The following is a 15,167-nucleotide window of genomic DNA, read 5'->3' as shown; positions in this document are numbered from 1 at the left end:
CTCACAGAGATCTGTCTCCCTCTGCCTCCCTGAGTCTGGGATTAAAGTTATGTGCCACCACGCCCAGCTTCAATCTTCTTGTTCCTCCTCCTCTTGTTTTTTTCGAGACAGGGGTTCTCTATGTACCCTTGGCTGTCCTGGACTCACTTTGTAGACCAGGCTGGCCTTGAACTCACAGAGATCTGCCTGCCTCTGCCTCCCTGAGCACTGGGATAACAGGCGTGTACAGCCCTGCCAAGCTTCTTTTTAATGTTTAATTTGAGACATGGGTCTGAGTGCTTCAGGGTGGTCTTGAACTTCTTGTGTAATCTGGGTAGTCCTTGAGCAGTCAATCCCCCTCCCTTGGCCCTGCCTGCTCTCATAACATTGTTTTTTAAAGGAACCTTCTCTTTCTAAAATAAGTTTAAAAGGAACCTTTATAGAACTAGAGAAGAGAAGGTAGAAAGAATAGAGAAGGTAAAAAAGGAGAGGTAAAGAGAAGGTAAAAAGCATAGAGCCTGCCAGACCACTGGTTTGGCCTGTAACCCTATCTCCTTGGAAGGCTGAGGTCAAAAGTTTGAGGCTTGCCTTTGCTACATAGTGAATTTAAGGCAACCCCAGGCAATTTAATGAGACCCTGTCTCACAGTAAAGATTATACACACACATACACACACACACACACACACACACACACACACAAAGCTAGGCATGGTGAAGCACAACTCTAATGTGTAAAGAAAAGAGGATCGGGAGAAGGTCATCCTCAGCTACACAGCATGTCTGAGGGCTACATGAAACCCTGTCTGAAAAATACCAGAGGCAGGGGCTGGAGATTGTGGCTCAGCAGTAGATGCTTACCTAACATGGGCAAAGCCCTAGGTTCACTCCCCAGAAACATACACAGTTTAAAGCTGAAGATGTCACATAACATGCCTAGGGCTCAGTAAACCTTGCCAAATGCTGAGGAGTGCTCTGAACTGAGACTCCTGCCTCTTTCCTCAAAATAGAGATGACTCATGTAAGAGAGGTACCAATCTGTGCTTACAAAAAGATAAAGGATGAGCATGGCAACACTTGACTGTAGTCCCAGCTATTTAGAAGGCTGAGGCAGGAGGATCACCTGAGCCTAGGAGGTCAAAGACACCAAGAAACAAAGGGAGACCCCATCTCAAGGGAGGAAGCAAAAGAGGAGGAGGAGGAAAAGAAAGAAAGCCAGCCAGACATTCATGGAGGCTTATGCCTGTAAATCCCTGCACTTTGGGCTGAAGCAAGAGGTTCACCAAGAGCTCAAAGCTAGCCTGGGCTACACAGACCCTGGACTCACTGAATTCCTGAGGACTGGAGGTATGGCTTACTTAGTTGGTAGTGTCTGGCTAGCATGCACAAAAGCTCTGGCTTCTTTCCCTAGCTCTGTACACACTGGGTGTAGTGGTAGATTCCTACAATGTTAGCTGGGACCCACGAGACTATCTCAAAAAACAAAACAGTCTTGCTGGCAAAATAGCTTAGCACTTGTCATGACTCAATGACCTGAGCTCAGCCCTCAAATCCCATAATGGAAGAAGAGAACCAAATCCTGAAAGGTTCCCTCTAACCCCCATTTGTAAGCTGTAGTATCAGGCTCAGGTATGTGTGCCCAAACACAACAACTATAACCACGCGTGCGCACCCCCCCAAAAAAAAACAACAACAAAAAGAATTAAAAGGCCTGGGCATGATGACATATGCCTTTAATTTTACCATTCAGGAGGCTGGATCAGATGATTGGTGAACCTAGAGGCCATCATGGGCCACAAGTGGGACTGTCTCAAGGGCCAAAACCAGAAAGGAAACAGATTCTGGAATCGTCCTGTTTATGATGCAGTATATTCCAGTGTGTGCCACCTAAATACCTTGAGCAGCAATACTTGTACATTTGATACCTGAGCAAACTATGACCTTGACCTAGGAACTTTTCGCTAGAGCAGAGGCAGATCTGAGAGTTCCTACTTTGCCTGAAGCCACAGGAAGGAGGCTGATTTGGGGTTATGGGTTCTAGCCCAGTGAACTCAAGCTTTGCTACTGAGGCTGCCTGAAGACCTATCCTTTGGTCTGGTTTGAAAGCTTGGCCAGTAATGTGGGCACAACTATGTACTCAGAGTGGCACACAGTTCCAAGCTGCCTCTCAGAGTGGCTTGTAGGCCCAAAAGATGGGTCTGGATTTCATCTTATTCCTGGGTTTCCCTAAGATCTTTCCAAGAACTAACTCCCTAGGGCCAGGGAGCACCTCCCAGAAGCAGTAACAGGGTGGCGGCCCCAGTCACTGAAGCTCATTTCTGTCTTTCTTTCCCCTGTGCTGCCTTGGGCCTGGGTCATTTCAGAGGAGTCTCAGGTAAGATGGGAGTGAGTTCTGCTCTGAGGCTTCCTCCCTCCTAGAGAGTCCCAGAGGGAAGAGGTGAGGTGGAAGGGCAGAGCACGGACTGTGGAAGGGAGGGAAGGGACCCAGAGATTTTTTACATCAGCCCTGACTTCCACCCTCCCTACAGCTCTACACCCTCGCCGTGATGGGCCCGGGGTCACCAGATCGCCAGCCAGCCCAGATCTCTCGCCGCTACTCGGACTTTGAGCGGCTGCACAGAAACCTTCAGCGGCAATTCCGGGGCCCCATGGCTGCCATCTCCTTCCCCCGTAAGCGCCTGCGCCGGAACTTTACTGCAGAAACCATTGCCCGCCGTAGCCGGGCCTTTGAACAGTTTTTGGGCCACCTGCAGGCAGTGCCCGAGCTACGCCAAGCTCCAGACCTACAGGACTTCTTCGTGCTGCCCGAGTTGCGGCGGGCACAGAGCCTCACCTGCACTGGCCTTTATCGTGAGGCTCTGGCACTGTGGGCCAACGCCTGGCAGCTGCAGACCCAGCTGGGCACCCCTTCTGGCCTCGACCGACCCCTGCTGACTCTGGCTGGGTTGGCTGTGTGCCATCAGGAGCTGGAGGACCCTGGGGAAGCACGCGCTTGTAGTGAGAAGGCCCTGCAGCTGCTGGGGGATAAGAAACCCCATCCTTTCCTGGCACCCTTTCTCGAGGCCCATGTCCGGCTCTCCTGGCGCCTGGGCCTGGACAAACGGCAGTCAGAGGCCCAGCTTCAGGCCCTACAAGAGGCAGGCCTTACCCCCACTCCACCCCCCAGCCTCAAGGAGCTGCTCATCAAAGAGGTGCTGGACTAACTTGTGCTTGTCCTAAGGCCACGTCTAGGAGAGGGGCTGCCCCAGGCAAGGGGGCAAGGGCTGAGGACAGTGAGTGACTGTAGGCTGAAAGGCATTCTGGGCCCCTGTAAAGTAGTTCCAGAAAGATTGTGCAGCAGACTGAGAGGAACTTCGTTTTCCCAGGCTGGGCCGGGAAAGGGCTTTGGCTGGGGTTATCCTAGGATGATACCAGGAGGAAGTCTTGGCATGGGGATCCTCAGCCTACCACAACGGGAGGCTGTGGCCAAGGTGAGAGTCAATGTTTGCTTTTCCATGGGCCCCTAAACCAGTGAAACAGCTTGGCTGAAGGCTGGGAACTACTACTGGAGTCCTGGAATTCGAAGATGGGGAGGGCTGTAGCTCCATTAAAGGTCAGCTACTCCAGTGTTAGCAATCTCTTTATTGGATGTAAGGGCAGGAAGCGCAGCTCTCAACTGAGACTCCTGCCTCAGGAATGGCAGTGAAAGAGTCCTTTAAGCCCCAGGTCGAGTCAGTTCTTTTGACTATAGCTTACTCTCTGATACTGGAGGCTTCAATCGGATCACACCCTCCTGGGCACAGGTTACAGCAAGAACCCCATCCCGACGCCACAGCCGCCCATGTACTAGCCCTCGAGAGCCACCTGTGGGCAAGGAGAATGGTGAGAATGGACTCTACTTTGGTACAAGCCTGCCTAGTCTGCAAAGGGGTTTGACACAAGGCAGAGCTTGCCCTGCACAAGAGCCCATCGGAATACCCACTGTGGGCCTGTTACAACACTGGGAGGCTTTCATTTCATGGTTTAAAAGCACTTTTCAAGAGGAAAGTGCTTGCTTCCTCAAAAGGATCACAGAGAGAGGTGCTTTGACAACAGTCTCAAAAGGCTTGACGAAACTGACTGGCCACTTGTCAGAAATCCCAAATCAAGTCCTCCCAGCAGGTAATTCACCCAAACTACCACCAGGGGGTGCTGCCCAGAGAGGACCTGAGACCTTGAGGTGTGTGTGGCCTCCTTTTGGGCTCCATCTGGAGGCTCGCTCTTTCCCTTGGTGGCCCTGGCCTGAGTCAAGTTATCCTCAGGAAGCCAACTTCGGGTTTCCTTACATACAGCAGAGCCCACTTAGATCTAACTGTAGCTGTAGAGCCTGGGCTTCATTCCTTGTCCTGTTTTCCAGACAATGACACTAAAGTACAAAGAAGATCAAGCCAAAGCTGACTGAGCGTCCCAACTTCAAGGTCAGAATCTTGTCCTGTCATATTGTTGGTACTTGAGTAACCCTTTCCTGACTACAAGGAGTTGCTTAAGTTTCTCCGTTTTATAAAGCAAAGCTTTTCTTCCTTTGAAGTGTACTTCATTATAAAAGAAGCCAGGGCTCTAACACCAGACATTGATGAGTCGGGGTTTCTCTCTTTCCCTACAAGGAGCATCTAGAAGTGACATCCTTAGAGACCGCAGAGTGTGCTAACTCGAAGAATCAGTCAGGGCGCTCCTTAGAAACAGTGTACAGCTGGGTGGTCGTGGTAATCCCAGCACTGGGGAGGCAGAGGCAGGCAGATCTCTGTGAGTTCGAGGACAGCCAGGGATACACAGAGAAACCCTGTCTCACAAAACAAAACAAAAAACAACAAAAACTCCACCACCAACAAAAACCCATACTTGAGGATGTAGCTCAGTGAAGTCCTTGCCGCACACAAGGGACCCTGGGTTTGATCCCCAGCACTGCATGAACTGGGCATGGTGACACACACCTGTAATCCTAGCACTCAAGAGGAGGTAGAGGCTTAAGTAGTGGTCACCTTTAGTGATATAGTGAGTTTGAAGTTAATCTGAGATTTTAAAAAAAAAGCAAGTTTCCTGGATGCAATCCGGGACCTTCTGGGGCACAATGCAATCTGTTTAGAAGCAGCTCCCTCAAGTGGCAGTCTGATGGCTCACTAGGTTTAGATAGTGCTGTCTATTATGACCCTGTTTATTCAGATGAAAAGAACTGAGAAACAGGGCATGGTGGCTCCCAGCACTTGGGAGGTTGAGACAGGATGATCAGGAATTCAAGGCCAGACTCCACTCCATATAGAGTTCAAAACTAGCTGGGGCTACATGAGACTCTGGTTTTAAAAAAAAAAAAAAAAATGCTGAGGTACAGTAGCACACACATTCACAGAGATATGTGGGTCTCAGTTCTAGGAAAGTCAGAGCTGCATAGTGAGACCCTGCCCCTCCCTGAAAAAAAAAAGCTTCAGAAAGGATTTGCCCAAGTTCATATAGGGCCTCTAAAGTGGTCTGGCCACCCACACTGTGGGTCTCTGAGATAAAGTCACCATTGCCAGCATGCTCCCATGCTTTTCAAGACAACACAAATACCTTGGGGACAGCAGCACAAGGGCTCTGTGCAGCATCCCCAGACAGTGGGAAAAGGCAGGAGCATCCAAAAATAAAGCAGGCTCCTCACCATCCCAAGGACGCTGGCCCACGCCCACACTCACCAGCCCAGGGGCTCTCGCACTCATAGAGCATCCAGTGGTCAGCTCGGAACGGGGCGTGGAACCACATGGAGTGGTCCAGCGAGACCATGAACTTCACTTTATACTTGGGCTGGTGGGGCAGCAGTGCGGTACCCAGGAAGGCGTAGTCAGAGATGTACGCAGCCACACAGCAGTGCATCTTGATGTCGCCCTCCCCTGCAACAGGGCGCAATCCCATCAGCCCTGGGCTCCTGGCCTTTCCAGCTCAGGACCTGCAGGGAGGTGAGGGAGAAGAGGGCTGCCACACACAAACTAGTCATTGAGCGAGGGCACCAGGCCCAGGGTACAGGCTGTGTGTGAGAATAAGGAGATGGGGACTAAGGGAGGACTGGGGTAAGTCAAATGCAAGCCCAGTCACCCAAGTCTCTCAGCCCCAACCACTCTTCTCTGGTCCTGGAATCAACCTGCACAAAGGCATCTTCGGATAGCTGCTGACCTATAAAACCTCAGCAAGGTACCATGCTTCCTCCAGAAAGGTCCAACAATGGGATCACAGTCACCTCGTCATTCTCATGTTAAAGGGTAAGGGCTCTGGTGGAAACTGAGCCAAATTCCACATAATTCAGATTAGGAAACATGCCAAAGAGAGAGTGGTATACCCATGCGATAGAGGGCAAGCGAGTGGCAAGGCCTAGACCCCGGGAGTGCTTTCCTCCAATTCATGGGTCCTCTTACCAATATAGCCCCGGGCTCGCACCCAGAACATCTGCTTGGGCTCCAGTGTCCGCCGCTGGCTCAGGGTGGGTGGGTTCACCAGCTTGATCTCAATAGGCACCTCTCGGGCAGCAATTCGGTTCAGACCCACTCGGTATTTCTCGTGGAGGTTAGGGTCCCTGAAAGCAAAGACAGGGACAAGGAAGCCCAAGGAGAGGGAGCTTCTCTGTACTGCCTCTTCTCACCCCACCATTTGCCACCGGCTTCTGTCCTGTCCGGCTTCTGAAGCTGACAAAGCAATAGTGTTTGAATCCCTTCCTTGTCACTTCAGCCATGCAGCCTTGTGAGAGTCAGTCATCTCTCCGAGGAGCCTATTTTCCCCATCTGAAACAGAGTAATGTGACCTGCTTCTCAGCAAACGTCATACACCGTTAAGGTCTAAGCACTGCAGACAACCATAACTCAGTCCTTGCCACGACCTCACATGAGTGTGGTCATCACTCCAACTGCTAAGACAGGTGAGCACAGGAAACCCAGGCGGCCTGCTCAGAGGAGGGAAGAAGGATCTGATGCCAGGCAGTCTGGACCCACGGACATACATCTAACCACTTCATTACTGTGAAGTGTCAAGGAAAGCCTCCCACTGTGTCTTCATTCTCCACCCCAAGCAGCTGGGAGCCCCGTGTGCGGAGGTGACACCATGTCCGTGGAAACCCTCGTGTTATTAGTAGGTTCTGCCATCACCACCCCATCTGATGGACTATTCATCCCCACTGTCCACTGTGGGATCCACTAGCCGCATGAGACTGAGAGCTTGAAATGTGGCCACCGTAGCTATGGAACAAAATCAGTGAGGGATGTGGGATGGGGCTGTTGCTCCTTGGCAAGGAGCCTGCCTAGCATGTGCAAAGCCCTGGGGATTTGATCCTTAGCAACACACACAAAGGAAGTCTTCATTCATTAATGCAATTCATCCATTAATTTTGAAATAGCCTATAGGGTTAGTTGCTACCTAATAGAGGAGCACAGTCCTAAATTCAGGCTACTTTAACAATAATGTTATTTTTATTTCTGCACGTACTAAGCTCCATGCTTTATTCTTGTCTGTCAGTGGTATAATATCCACATAGGGCCCCCTCATAGCTAAGAGCCTGTACACCTGTTATTTAATCCCCACAGAAACCTTGAGGGGGGAGTTATGATTTGCTCCATTTATAACCAAAAGTACAGGTTCAGGGTGGGCAAGCATTTGCCCAAACTCACACAGCTATTAGGGACGGAATCTAGACTTGAATCCTGGCCATTAAGGCTCCTGAACCCACACCCACCCGCACGCCCTGCTACTGCCCCAGTGTCCAACACTAGCAACAGGACCACCACCACCCCTTTAGCACAGCTGGAGAAATGACTGTTCCATTCTTCATCATTCTTAGGTGAAAGAACAAGGGCCTTGAGAGGCTGGTGGATAGGGAAGTCTTAGAGCAGGTAGGCCCTAACAGAGGCACAGTCCCTGCCAGAATCCATGTGTCTGTCTGTGTCTAGACCCAGAGCTATTTAGAAGACAATAAAGTGAAGATACCGACTGGCCATGCCAGCCAGGCACAGGGTCCCAGAGAAGGACGCTCAACCTGCCATACATTAGCTCCAAAGCTCCTGCACCATAGGCCTAAAAGCAGGAGGGACCAAAAACCCAGTGGTTGCAAAAGCAGTTTATTGTTGGAGTCAAGTACTGAGATTTGAACCCAGGGTCAATTTTTAAAATGATTTTATTTCATTTATTATAGATGGGTGAGGAGAATATGTACATGTACTACAACATGTGTGGGACGATCAGAGGACAACCTAGCAGAGTCAGTTTTCTACTTCCACCTTTATATGGGTTCCAGGGATTGAGCTCAGGCCCTCAGACTTGTACAGCACCTTTACCTGCTGAGCCGTCTCACCGGCCCAACCAACACTTTAATAACAATAAAGCTATCCCATGCCTGCGCTGGCTGCTGGCTGAGTGTGAGCTCTGCCTTTTACATTATGACCCCACACACATGTGCTAACGCAAACAAGAAACACAGCTGAAATTGAAGTTGCACAGAGGGCTCTTACCCTAGTTGTACAGTGGACTCCAATAACTCCTTTGCTGTTTATATATACTGTATATAAAATGTACATTTCTGTATACATATATATCTCTCTATATATGTGTAAGTGCAGTACTGGGGTTAAACCTAGGGTCTTGGTCATGATAAGCACATGCTCTATTACAGCGTTTACCTCCCAGGCCACCCATATACACACACATACACACACACATATACATATATATTATTTTTAAATTATATGTAATTGTATGTAATTTTAAAATTATTTGTTTTTATTTTATATGGATTAGTGTTTCCCTGCATGTATGTATGTATGTATGTGTACCATATTTGTGTTTAGTGCCCATGGAGACCAGAAGGTTATGTCAAAGCTTTGGAACTGGAATTAGAGGTGGTTATAAGCCCCATGTGGGTGCTGGGAACCAAACTCTGCTGAGCCACGTCTTCAGCCATGCCCAGTTTTTTGAGATAGGGTCTCACTATGTAGCCCTAGCTACCCTAGGAATCACAGAGATCCATCTGGGTCTGTCTCCCAAGTGCTGGGATCTAGTTTATAATTTTAGTAGACAATCAGTACCCACTTAGGGGATCCATGGCTCCTAATGAGTGGGAGCCACTTTGAAAACACTGCCCTGGGACTATATGAGAAGAGAAAGGAACAAGAGAGGTAATAAAATAAAAATACATTATATACATGCATGAAACTGTCAAAATGAAACCCATTACCTCATATAGTATATACTAATTAAAAATGAAAAAGACTGGTGTAGTAAGATGGCATGCAGACCTGACGGCCTGAGCTCCATCCCCAGAGAACAGTCCCCTCGGCATCCCCTATGCTGTGGCATCCACATCCACAAGCTCAAGCCCACCACACACACACAACATTAACTGTTTAATACGAAATGGAGAGTATGTAGACACTCAGAATGCATCTAAATCTAATCATCTGAGTACTGCTTTCTTTTTTTACTTTAAAAACAGGATCTCTCCACATAGGGCTGTATGGCTGGGAGTCCCCAGGGAGACCAGGCTAGCTTTGAACTCTCACACATCTGCCTGTCTCTGGCCTAAATGTGATTTTTACTATGGGCAGAAGTAGTGAATGGTTTAAGGTCTGGGGCATAGCATGGTGGTAGAACACACCTAGCACACACGAGGCCCCTAGGTTTGATTTTTAGAACCATGAAAACTAAAGAATAAAAGAAGTTTGAAAATTAAAAACAACAACAAAAAAACCCTCTCTGGGATCGCAGGTCTCACCTTAAATACTGGTCAATGAGGGCCTCATGGTCCAGCAGCTCTTCTGGTGCGGGGACAGTGGGCATGGAAAACTGGTGCTGCAGGGGGCTGGGCTGCATCTGCTGGAAGGAGGCCTGGCAGATGAAGATGGCCTGGCCATGCTGCACGGCCTTCACGGAGCGCACTGAGAAACTTGCTCCTGTTCGTGTCCGCTCCACGTGGTACAGCACTGGCACCTTCGGGTCCCCTGAAGTGGACATAAGGGACACAGTGACCCGGAGTGAATACATCGGCCCTATCATCACAGTCAGGAAGACAGACACCTCTGTTCTAGTCATCCTAATTTTTTGTTTGGTTGGTTAGTTTTGGTTTTGTTGTTGATGTTTTGAGGCGGGGTTTCGCTCTGTAGCCTAAGCTGTCCTCTTGCCTCTGCCTCTCAAATGCTCGACTTAAAGGTGTGAACCATCATGCCCATCTTTTTCTCTTTTTTAAAGATACATTTCTCAGCACGTTGCTGTCACTCGCTTTTGGCAGAGGCCCAGGCAGTCATGGGAGTCGGATGTGTCTACAGTAGAAAGCAGGGACTGCGCTAGGTGGGCCCTGTCTGGAAGCTGTGGGCCCGGAGAAGCTGCAGGTGATGCACCTAGATGGGGACAGCCCATGTGATTGGCTAGGGACACACATTTGGCTTTCTCCACTTGGTCCTAAGTCAGAAACAGGGGCAATTACAAGAGCTGTCAGGTATTAAGCAAGTCCTTGCTCTTTGGGACTGAAGAGGGTCATCCTCATGCATGCTAGACACATGCTCTGCCACTGAAATACACCTCCTGCCCCAAGGAAAGTACCTGAAATGGCCAATCTATTTCTTGTGTCTAGGATTTTAGCCTTTCTCTGCATATAAACACTAACCTCTTCTGCTAGGCTCATTGAAACACTTGTTCTACTAACTTTTTTCTTTTCCCTTCTCCTTTTTTAATTAATTAATTAATTAATTAAATTCAAGTCAGGATCTCACTGTGTAGCGTTGGCTAGGCTGGAACTTACTCTGTAGAGGATAGCTTCTGACTCCCAGAGATCTGCCAGCCTCTGCTTGCTCAGTGCTAAGATTAAAGATATGTGCCACTCTGTCAGGCACATACTATTTTTTTTTTTTGGGGGGGGGGTGTTCAATCCAGGGTTTCTCTGTACAGCTCTAGCTTTCCTGGAACTCACTCTGTCGACCAGGCTGGACTCCAACTCACAAAGATCGCCTGCCTCTGCCTCCCAAGTGCCAAAATTAAAGGTACATGCCTATCAACTTATTCTTTTTTTGAAATGAAGTGTTCCCTTATTTTAAAACCAAAACTAAAGCCAACTGGTATATTTAGGTACCAGCCTGTAATGCCAAGAGCCACCATGCAGGAGGTGAGGCAGGAAGATCAGAATTCCAAGCCTGACTTGGTAACCTTGCTTAAAAACAAACAAAACTGAGCTAGAGAGATAGCTCAGGGGTTAAGAGCACTATCTGCTCTTCCAGACATTCTTGTAGTTCAAGTCCAGCAACCACCTGGTGACTTACAACCTTCTATACAGGGATCTGATGCCCTCTTCCGGCATGCAAATGTATATGCAAATAGAGGACTCATCTACATAAATAAACAAATCTTTAAATACAAACAAACAAAGCCCAGCCAGGCTGGAAGAATCACAGTATAAAAAGGCCAGAGTTGGGCTGGGATGCGGTTCAGTTGGTATAGGATTTGCCTAACATGAAGGAAACCTTGGGCTCTGTCCAACACCAAATAAACAAGATGTGGTGTGTACCTGCAATCCCAGCACCGAGGAGACACAGGCAGAAGGATCAGAACTTTGGGGTCATCCATGGCTACACAGTGGAGGCTGCCATTGTGCCTCCACTACGCAAGTAGCCATGTCACTGTTGAGTGACATCACTAGCCCAGACCAAGCCTTTGCAATGAGAACTCCCCGGTATTGGAGCATGGAGTTTTTAGAGTCTAAAAGATGCTATGGAAATATCTCTGGTCCCACCCTCCTCTGTTTCACAGTCACCTTAGCAAAAGAAGGGAACTTATTCAAGATTACCCTGGTAATTACTATAAAGCTGAAACTGAATCTCCAAACTGCCGACCCTCTAGCCCAATAGCAGTCTCGACATTAGAAGAGGATAAAGAATGAAGAGAGCCAGGCATGGTGGTGCAGGCCCTCACTCCCAAATGCTTGGGAGCCAGAGGGAGGCAGATCTCTGTGAGTCTGAGGCCAGCCTGGTCTAAATGGTGAGTCTCAGACCAGCCAGCCAGGCTACATAGTAAGACCCTGTCTCAGAACAACTAAAATGAATAAAGAAATGGTGAGATGGCCTATCAATTAAGAGCACTTTTTGTTATTGCAGCGGACCCAAGTTTGGTTCCTCCTACCTACAAGGTGGCTCACATGTAACTCCAAATTCCAGGGTATCCAGTGCTCTCTTGTAGCCAACTCAGACAAAAGAAAGCAACATGGTGCATATAAATTCATTTAGGCAATATACATATGCACATACATTTAAAAAAAAAAAACCAAATACATATTTCTTTAAATGAATGAGGGTTGGGTATGGTGGCAACCTTTAATTCCAGCTGTTGGGAGGCAGAGGCAAGCGAATCTCAATGAGTTCCAGGTCAGCCAGGCATACACAGTAAGACTGTCTTGAAAAGCAAAACAAAAGAATGAATGAAGAACAGAGCCAGGCCTAGTGTAATGAAAACTGAGGCCAGCCAGGGCTACACACTGAGACCCTATCTCAAAATAAAAGAAACAAGAAATCTACAAGGAAAGGCCCACCAAGCACAGATAAGCATTAGTCCACACCATTAACAGAGAACATGTAATTAGTGAGTCTCAGTGAATCGATAAGGATAGAGGCTGGTTCCAGATCCTGTGCAGCCTCCCATGTGCTGAGACTACAGACCTGAGCAATGCGATGGGCTCTCCTCCCTGCTTCTTTTGGTGCTTGAGATGGAGTGCAGACCCTCCCATGTGCTAGACAAGTCGCTACCAATAAGCTACGTGCTCAGCCCCCTAGGTACCTTTCAGGGAATCCTCTCTCTCTCTCTCTCTCTCTCTCTCTCTCTCTCCCCTTCTCCCTCCTCTTCTCTGATTCTCCCATCTCTTTCCCTTTCTCTTGAGTCAGCCTTCAAAGCCAGGAGGGGAGGCGTAACTGCTGGGCTACCGAGAGTGGCTGCAAGCGAGGAGCCAGGGTACGGGGTTTACCTGCCCGAACAAAGTAGCAGTGCAGGGAGTGCACGTGGACGTCTTCACTCACAGACTTGGCTGCAGCCACCAGGGCTTGGCCCACAATTTGACCCCCAAAGAGCCGCTGGGACGTTGGTACCCAGTAATGCCTTCCTCCTCTGTAGGGAGAGGAAAGTGGAAGAGACTTGAAGAGTACTCTGGATTCCATAGCCTCAAGTAAAGGACCTAAGGTTATTTGGATCTGTAAGGACAATTCTGGAAGTTTGGTTTCTTTAAAAACAAACACACACACAATATTATAAGAATATGTTCTTGTTTTAATCCTAGGTATGAGGAGGTAGGGCTGCTTTCGGACTGCATCATGTTCTAACCAGCCGCAGACAGTTTCTGAAATTGTGTGGTGTTTGGAATTCTGAGAACTTTTCAGAGGGTATATAAATGCTAGAGCCCCAAGAGTCGGGGTCAGTGGTTGGTTGTTGGTCATTCAGGGAGGTAGGTCTTGGTTTGCTAGTAGTCAAGCTCAAAGAAGAAACAAAAGGAAAGAAATTAGATTCAGGGATCTCTATCTCTCTCCCCTTTCTTTCTCTCTTACCTAGTGATAGGGGGTGAAACGGGTGAGGATGGATGGGTAAAGGGCAGGAAAAAGGAACTCACAAAGTAGCAAAGACCTACTTGGGTCCGTTTTCAGAACCCAAGGAAAGCCAAGGACTTGGTCTCAAATCTCTTACATCACTGCATAAAATTTCAGTCTTCATATCTACCCAAACTTTCTGTGGACTTCAGCCAAGCATAATGAGCTCGCTCCCTCAGTTTACAGCAGAAGTACAAGAAGCAAGTCCACACAACTCAATCTGGGCAGTTTCAAGTCCATGGTTTCTTCCCCTCCTCAAACAAGGGAAAGGCAGAGGCCAGAAGTTTCTTGAGGCCCTGAGTGGACATGAGGAATCCAAAAACAGATGTGGGGCTGGATTGTATGAGTGAAGGCTTGCACTGGCCCTCCTTAACAGTGACAAGGCATTTCTTCCAAGAACTGGCTTCAGAGCTAAAAGGGCCCTCCCTTAGACATCCCATCTAACCCTACCCCAAGAGAAGAAAGGAAGGAAGGCAGAAAAAGTCTAACCATCCAAGGGTCTGAGGTTGTGAAACTCAATACAGACAAACAAGCTGGCCAGGCCTACTAGGTGAGAGGGCTTGCAGTGCTGGAGCCTGAACCCTGAGTCCTACCCCCCAGCCCTGAGGTTATCATTTTTGAAAAGCGCTCCTGGCCCAAGACTGTAATTACCCAAATGGAAGAAGAGAGACCAAAGTAAAGAGAGCTTCTGATAAAATCAGAGATGTCGAGGTCAAAACTGTCACTAAAAAGGCATGGTGGTGCATGCTTTTGATCCCACACCTTGGGACGCAGAGACATGCTGATCTCTGTGAGTTCAAGGCCAGCTTAGTCTACACAGAGCTCCAGGCCGGTGCTGCACTCCTGCCAGCATGCCAGAGGCAAACGCGTATGGGTCCCCTTGGGTCCCAAGGCAACCTGGTCCATGTGGTGAACTTCAGGACAGCCATGACTATAGCGACACCGTCTCTAAACAGAACGAAACAAAAGCCCATGCTGCAATCACCAACTTCAGTGATGCCTGGGAGAAAACATAACCCAGTGACTTACCAGACCCTTTAACGGTGCAGAGATGGAATGAACAACAGGGCAGGGAGCTTATTATCAGACTTGAGTATTGGTTTTTAAAACCCATCAGCTCTGTACCCTCAGGCAAATCACTGCCCTCGCAGATTGATTCTGCCTTGTGTGGTAACCCAGTCACTCGTGCCCACTCTCCACCCCCCACCCCCCATCGCCTCGTGAAGAGCAAGGACGGGTGTCAGGGACACGCCTCCTAATGCAGCAGAGCTTGCACCCCGCACAGAACTCTTAACCCCAGAAGCGGGGTTCACAGGGAGGCGGCAGTAATCGCGACTCTCTACACTGAGACTGGGGTGCCAGCCTGGTTCAGGGGTGCCGCCGGGTACCTGAAGAGATCCTCATCTAGCCGCTCGAGGTTGAGCACGCTGGTGACCAGCACACTACGGAGGTCCCCGGAAAGGTCCCCGCGGTCGGCGTCGCCATAAGCATCCCCCGGGACCTCTGGCGCTGACATCTTGACTTCTCGCTGCCGCGAGAGACACCAGGAAACTTACAGAGCCGCCCAGCGCTTCCGGCAGGTCGCTCCAGGGACCGGAAATCCCTAGGGCTT

The 15,167-nt window shown here is 49.0% G+C and overlaps 2 protein-coding genes across 2 annotated transcripts in view; one reads left to right on the top strand and one right to left on the bottom strand.

The window, feature by feature from the left end:
* Positions 1-3,589, top strand: part of Snx21 (sorting nexin family member 21) — an 8,571-nt gene extending 4,982 nt beyond the window's left edge. The window contains exon 3 of the mRNA XM_055595970.1: positions 2,507-3,589. Coding sequence (XP_055451945.1) covers positions 2,507-3,181 — 675 coding nt within the window. The 3' untranslated portion in view covers positions 3,182-3,589. The remainder of the gene's footprint in view (positions 1-2,506) is intronic.
* Positions 3,580-15,136, bottom strand: Acot8 (acyl-CoA thioesterase 8). The gene is made up of 6 exons (XM_055595969.1): positions 14,944-15,136; positions 12,943-13,082; positions 9,715-9,940; positions 6,377-6,534; positions 5,663-5,857; positions 3,580-3,821 (listed from the first exon to the last, which is right to left on the bottom strand). Exons 1-6 carry the CDS (start codon positions 15,069-15,071, stop codon positions 3,703-3,705), a joined length of 966 nt encoding a protein of 321 aa, XP_055451944.1. The 5' UTR covers positions 15,072-15,136; the 3' UTR covers positions 3,580-3,702.
* Positions 15,137-15,167: the final 31 nt, after the last annotated feature.

This window comes from Psammomys obesus, unplaced genomic scaffold (assembly GCF_907164565.1).
Source record: "Psammomys obesus unplaced genomic scaffold, mPsaObe1.curated_primary_1811, whole genome shotgun sequence".
Classification (NCBI taxonomy): domain Eukaryota; kingdom Metazoa; phylum Chordata; class Mammalia; order Rodentia; family Muridae; genus Psammomys; species Psammomys obesus.
The sequence above is the reverse complement of the archived record's forward strand: the minus strand, read 5'-3'. Positions and strand labels throughout refer to the sequence as shown.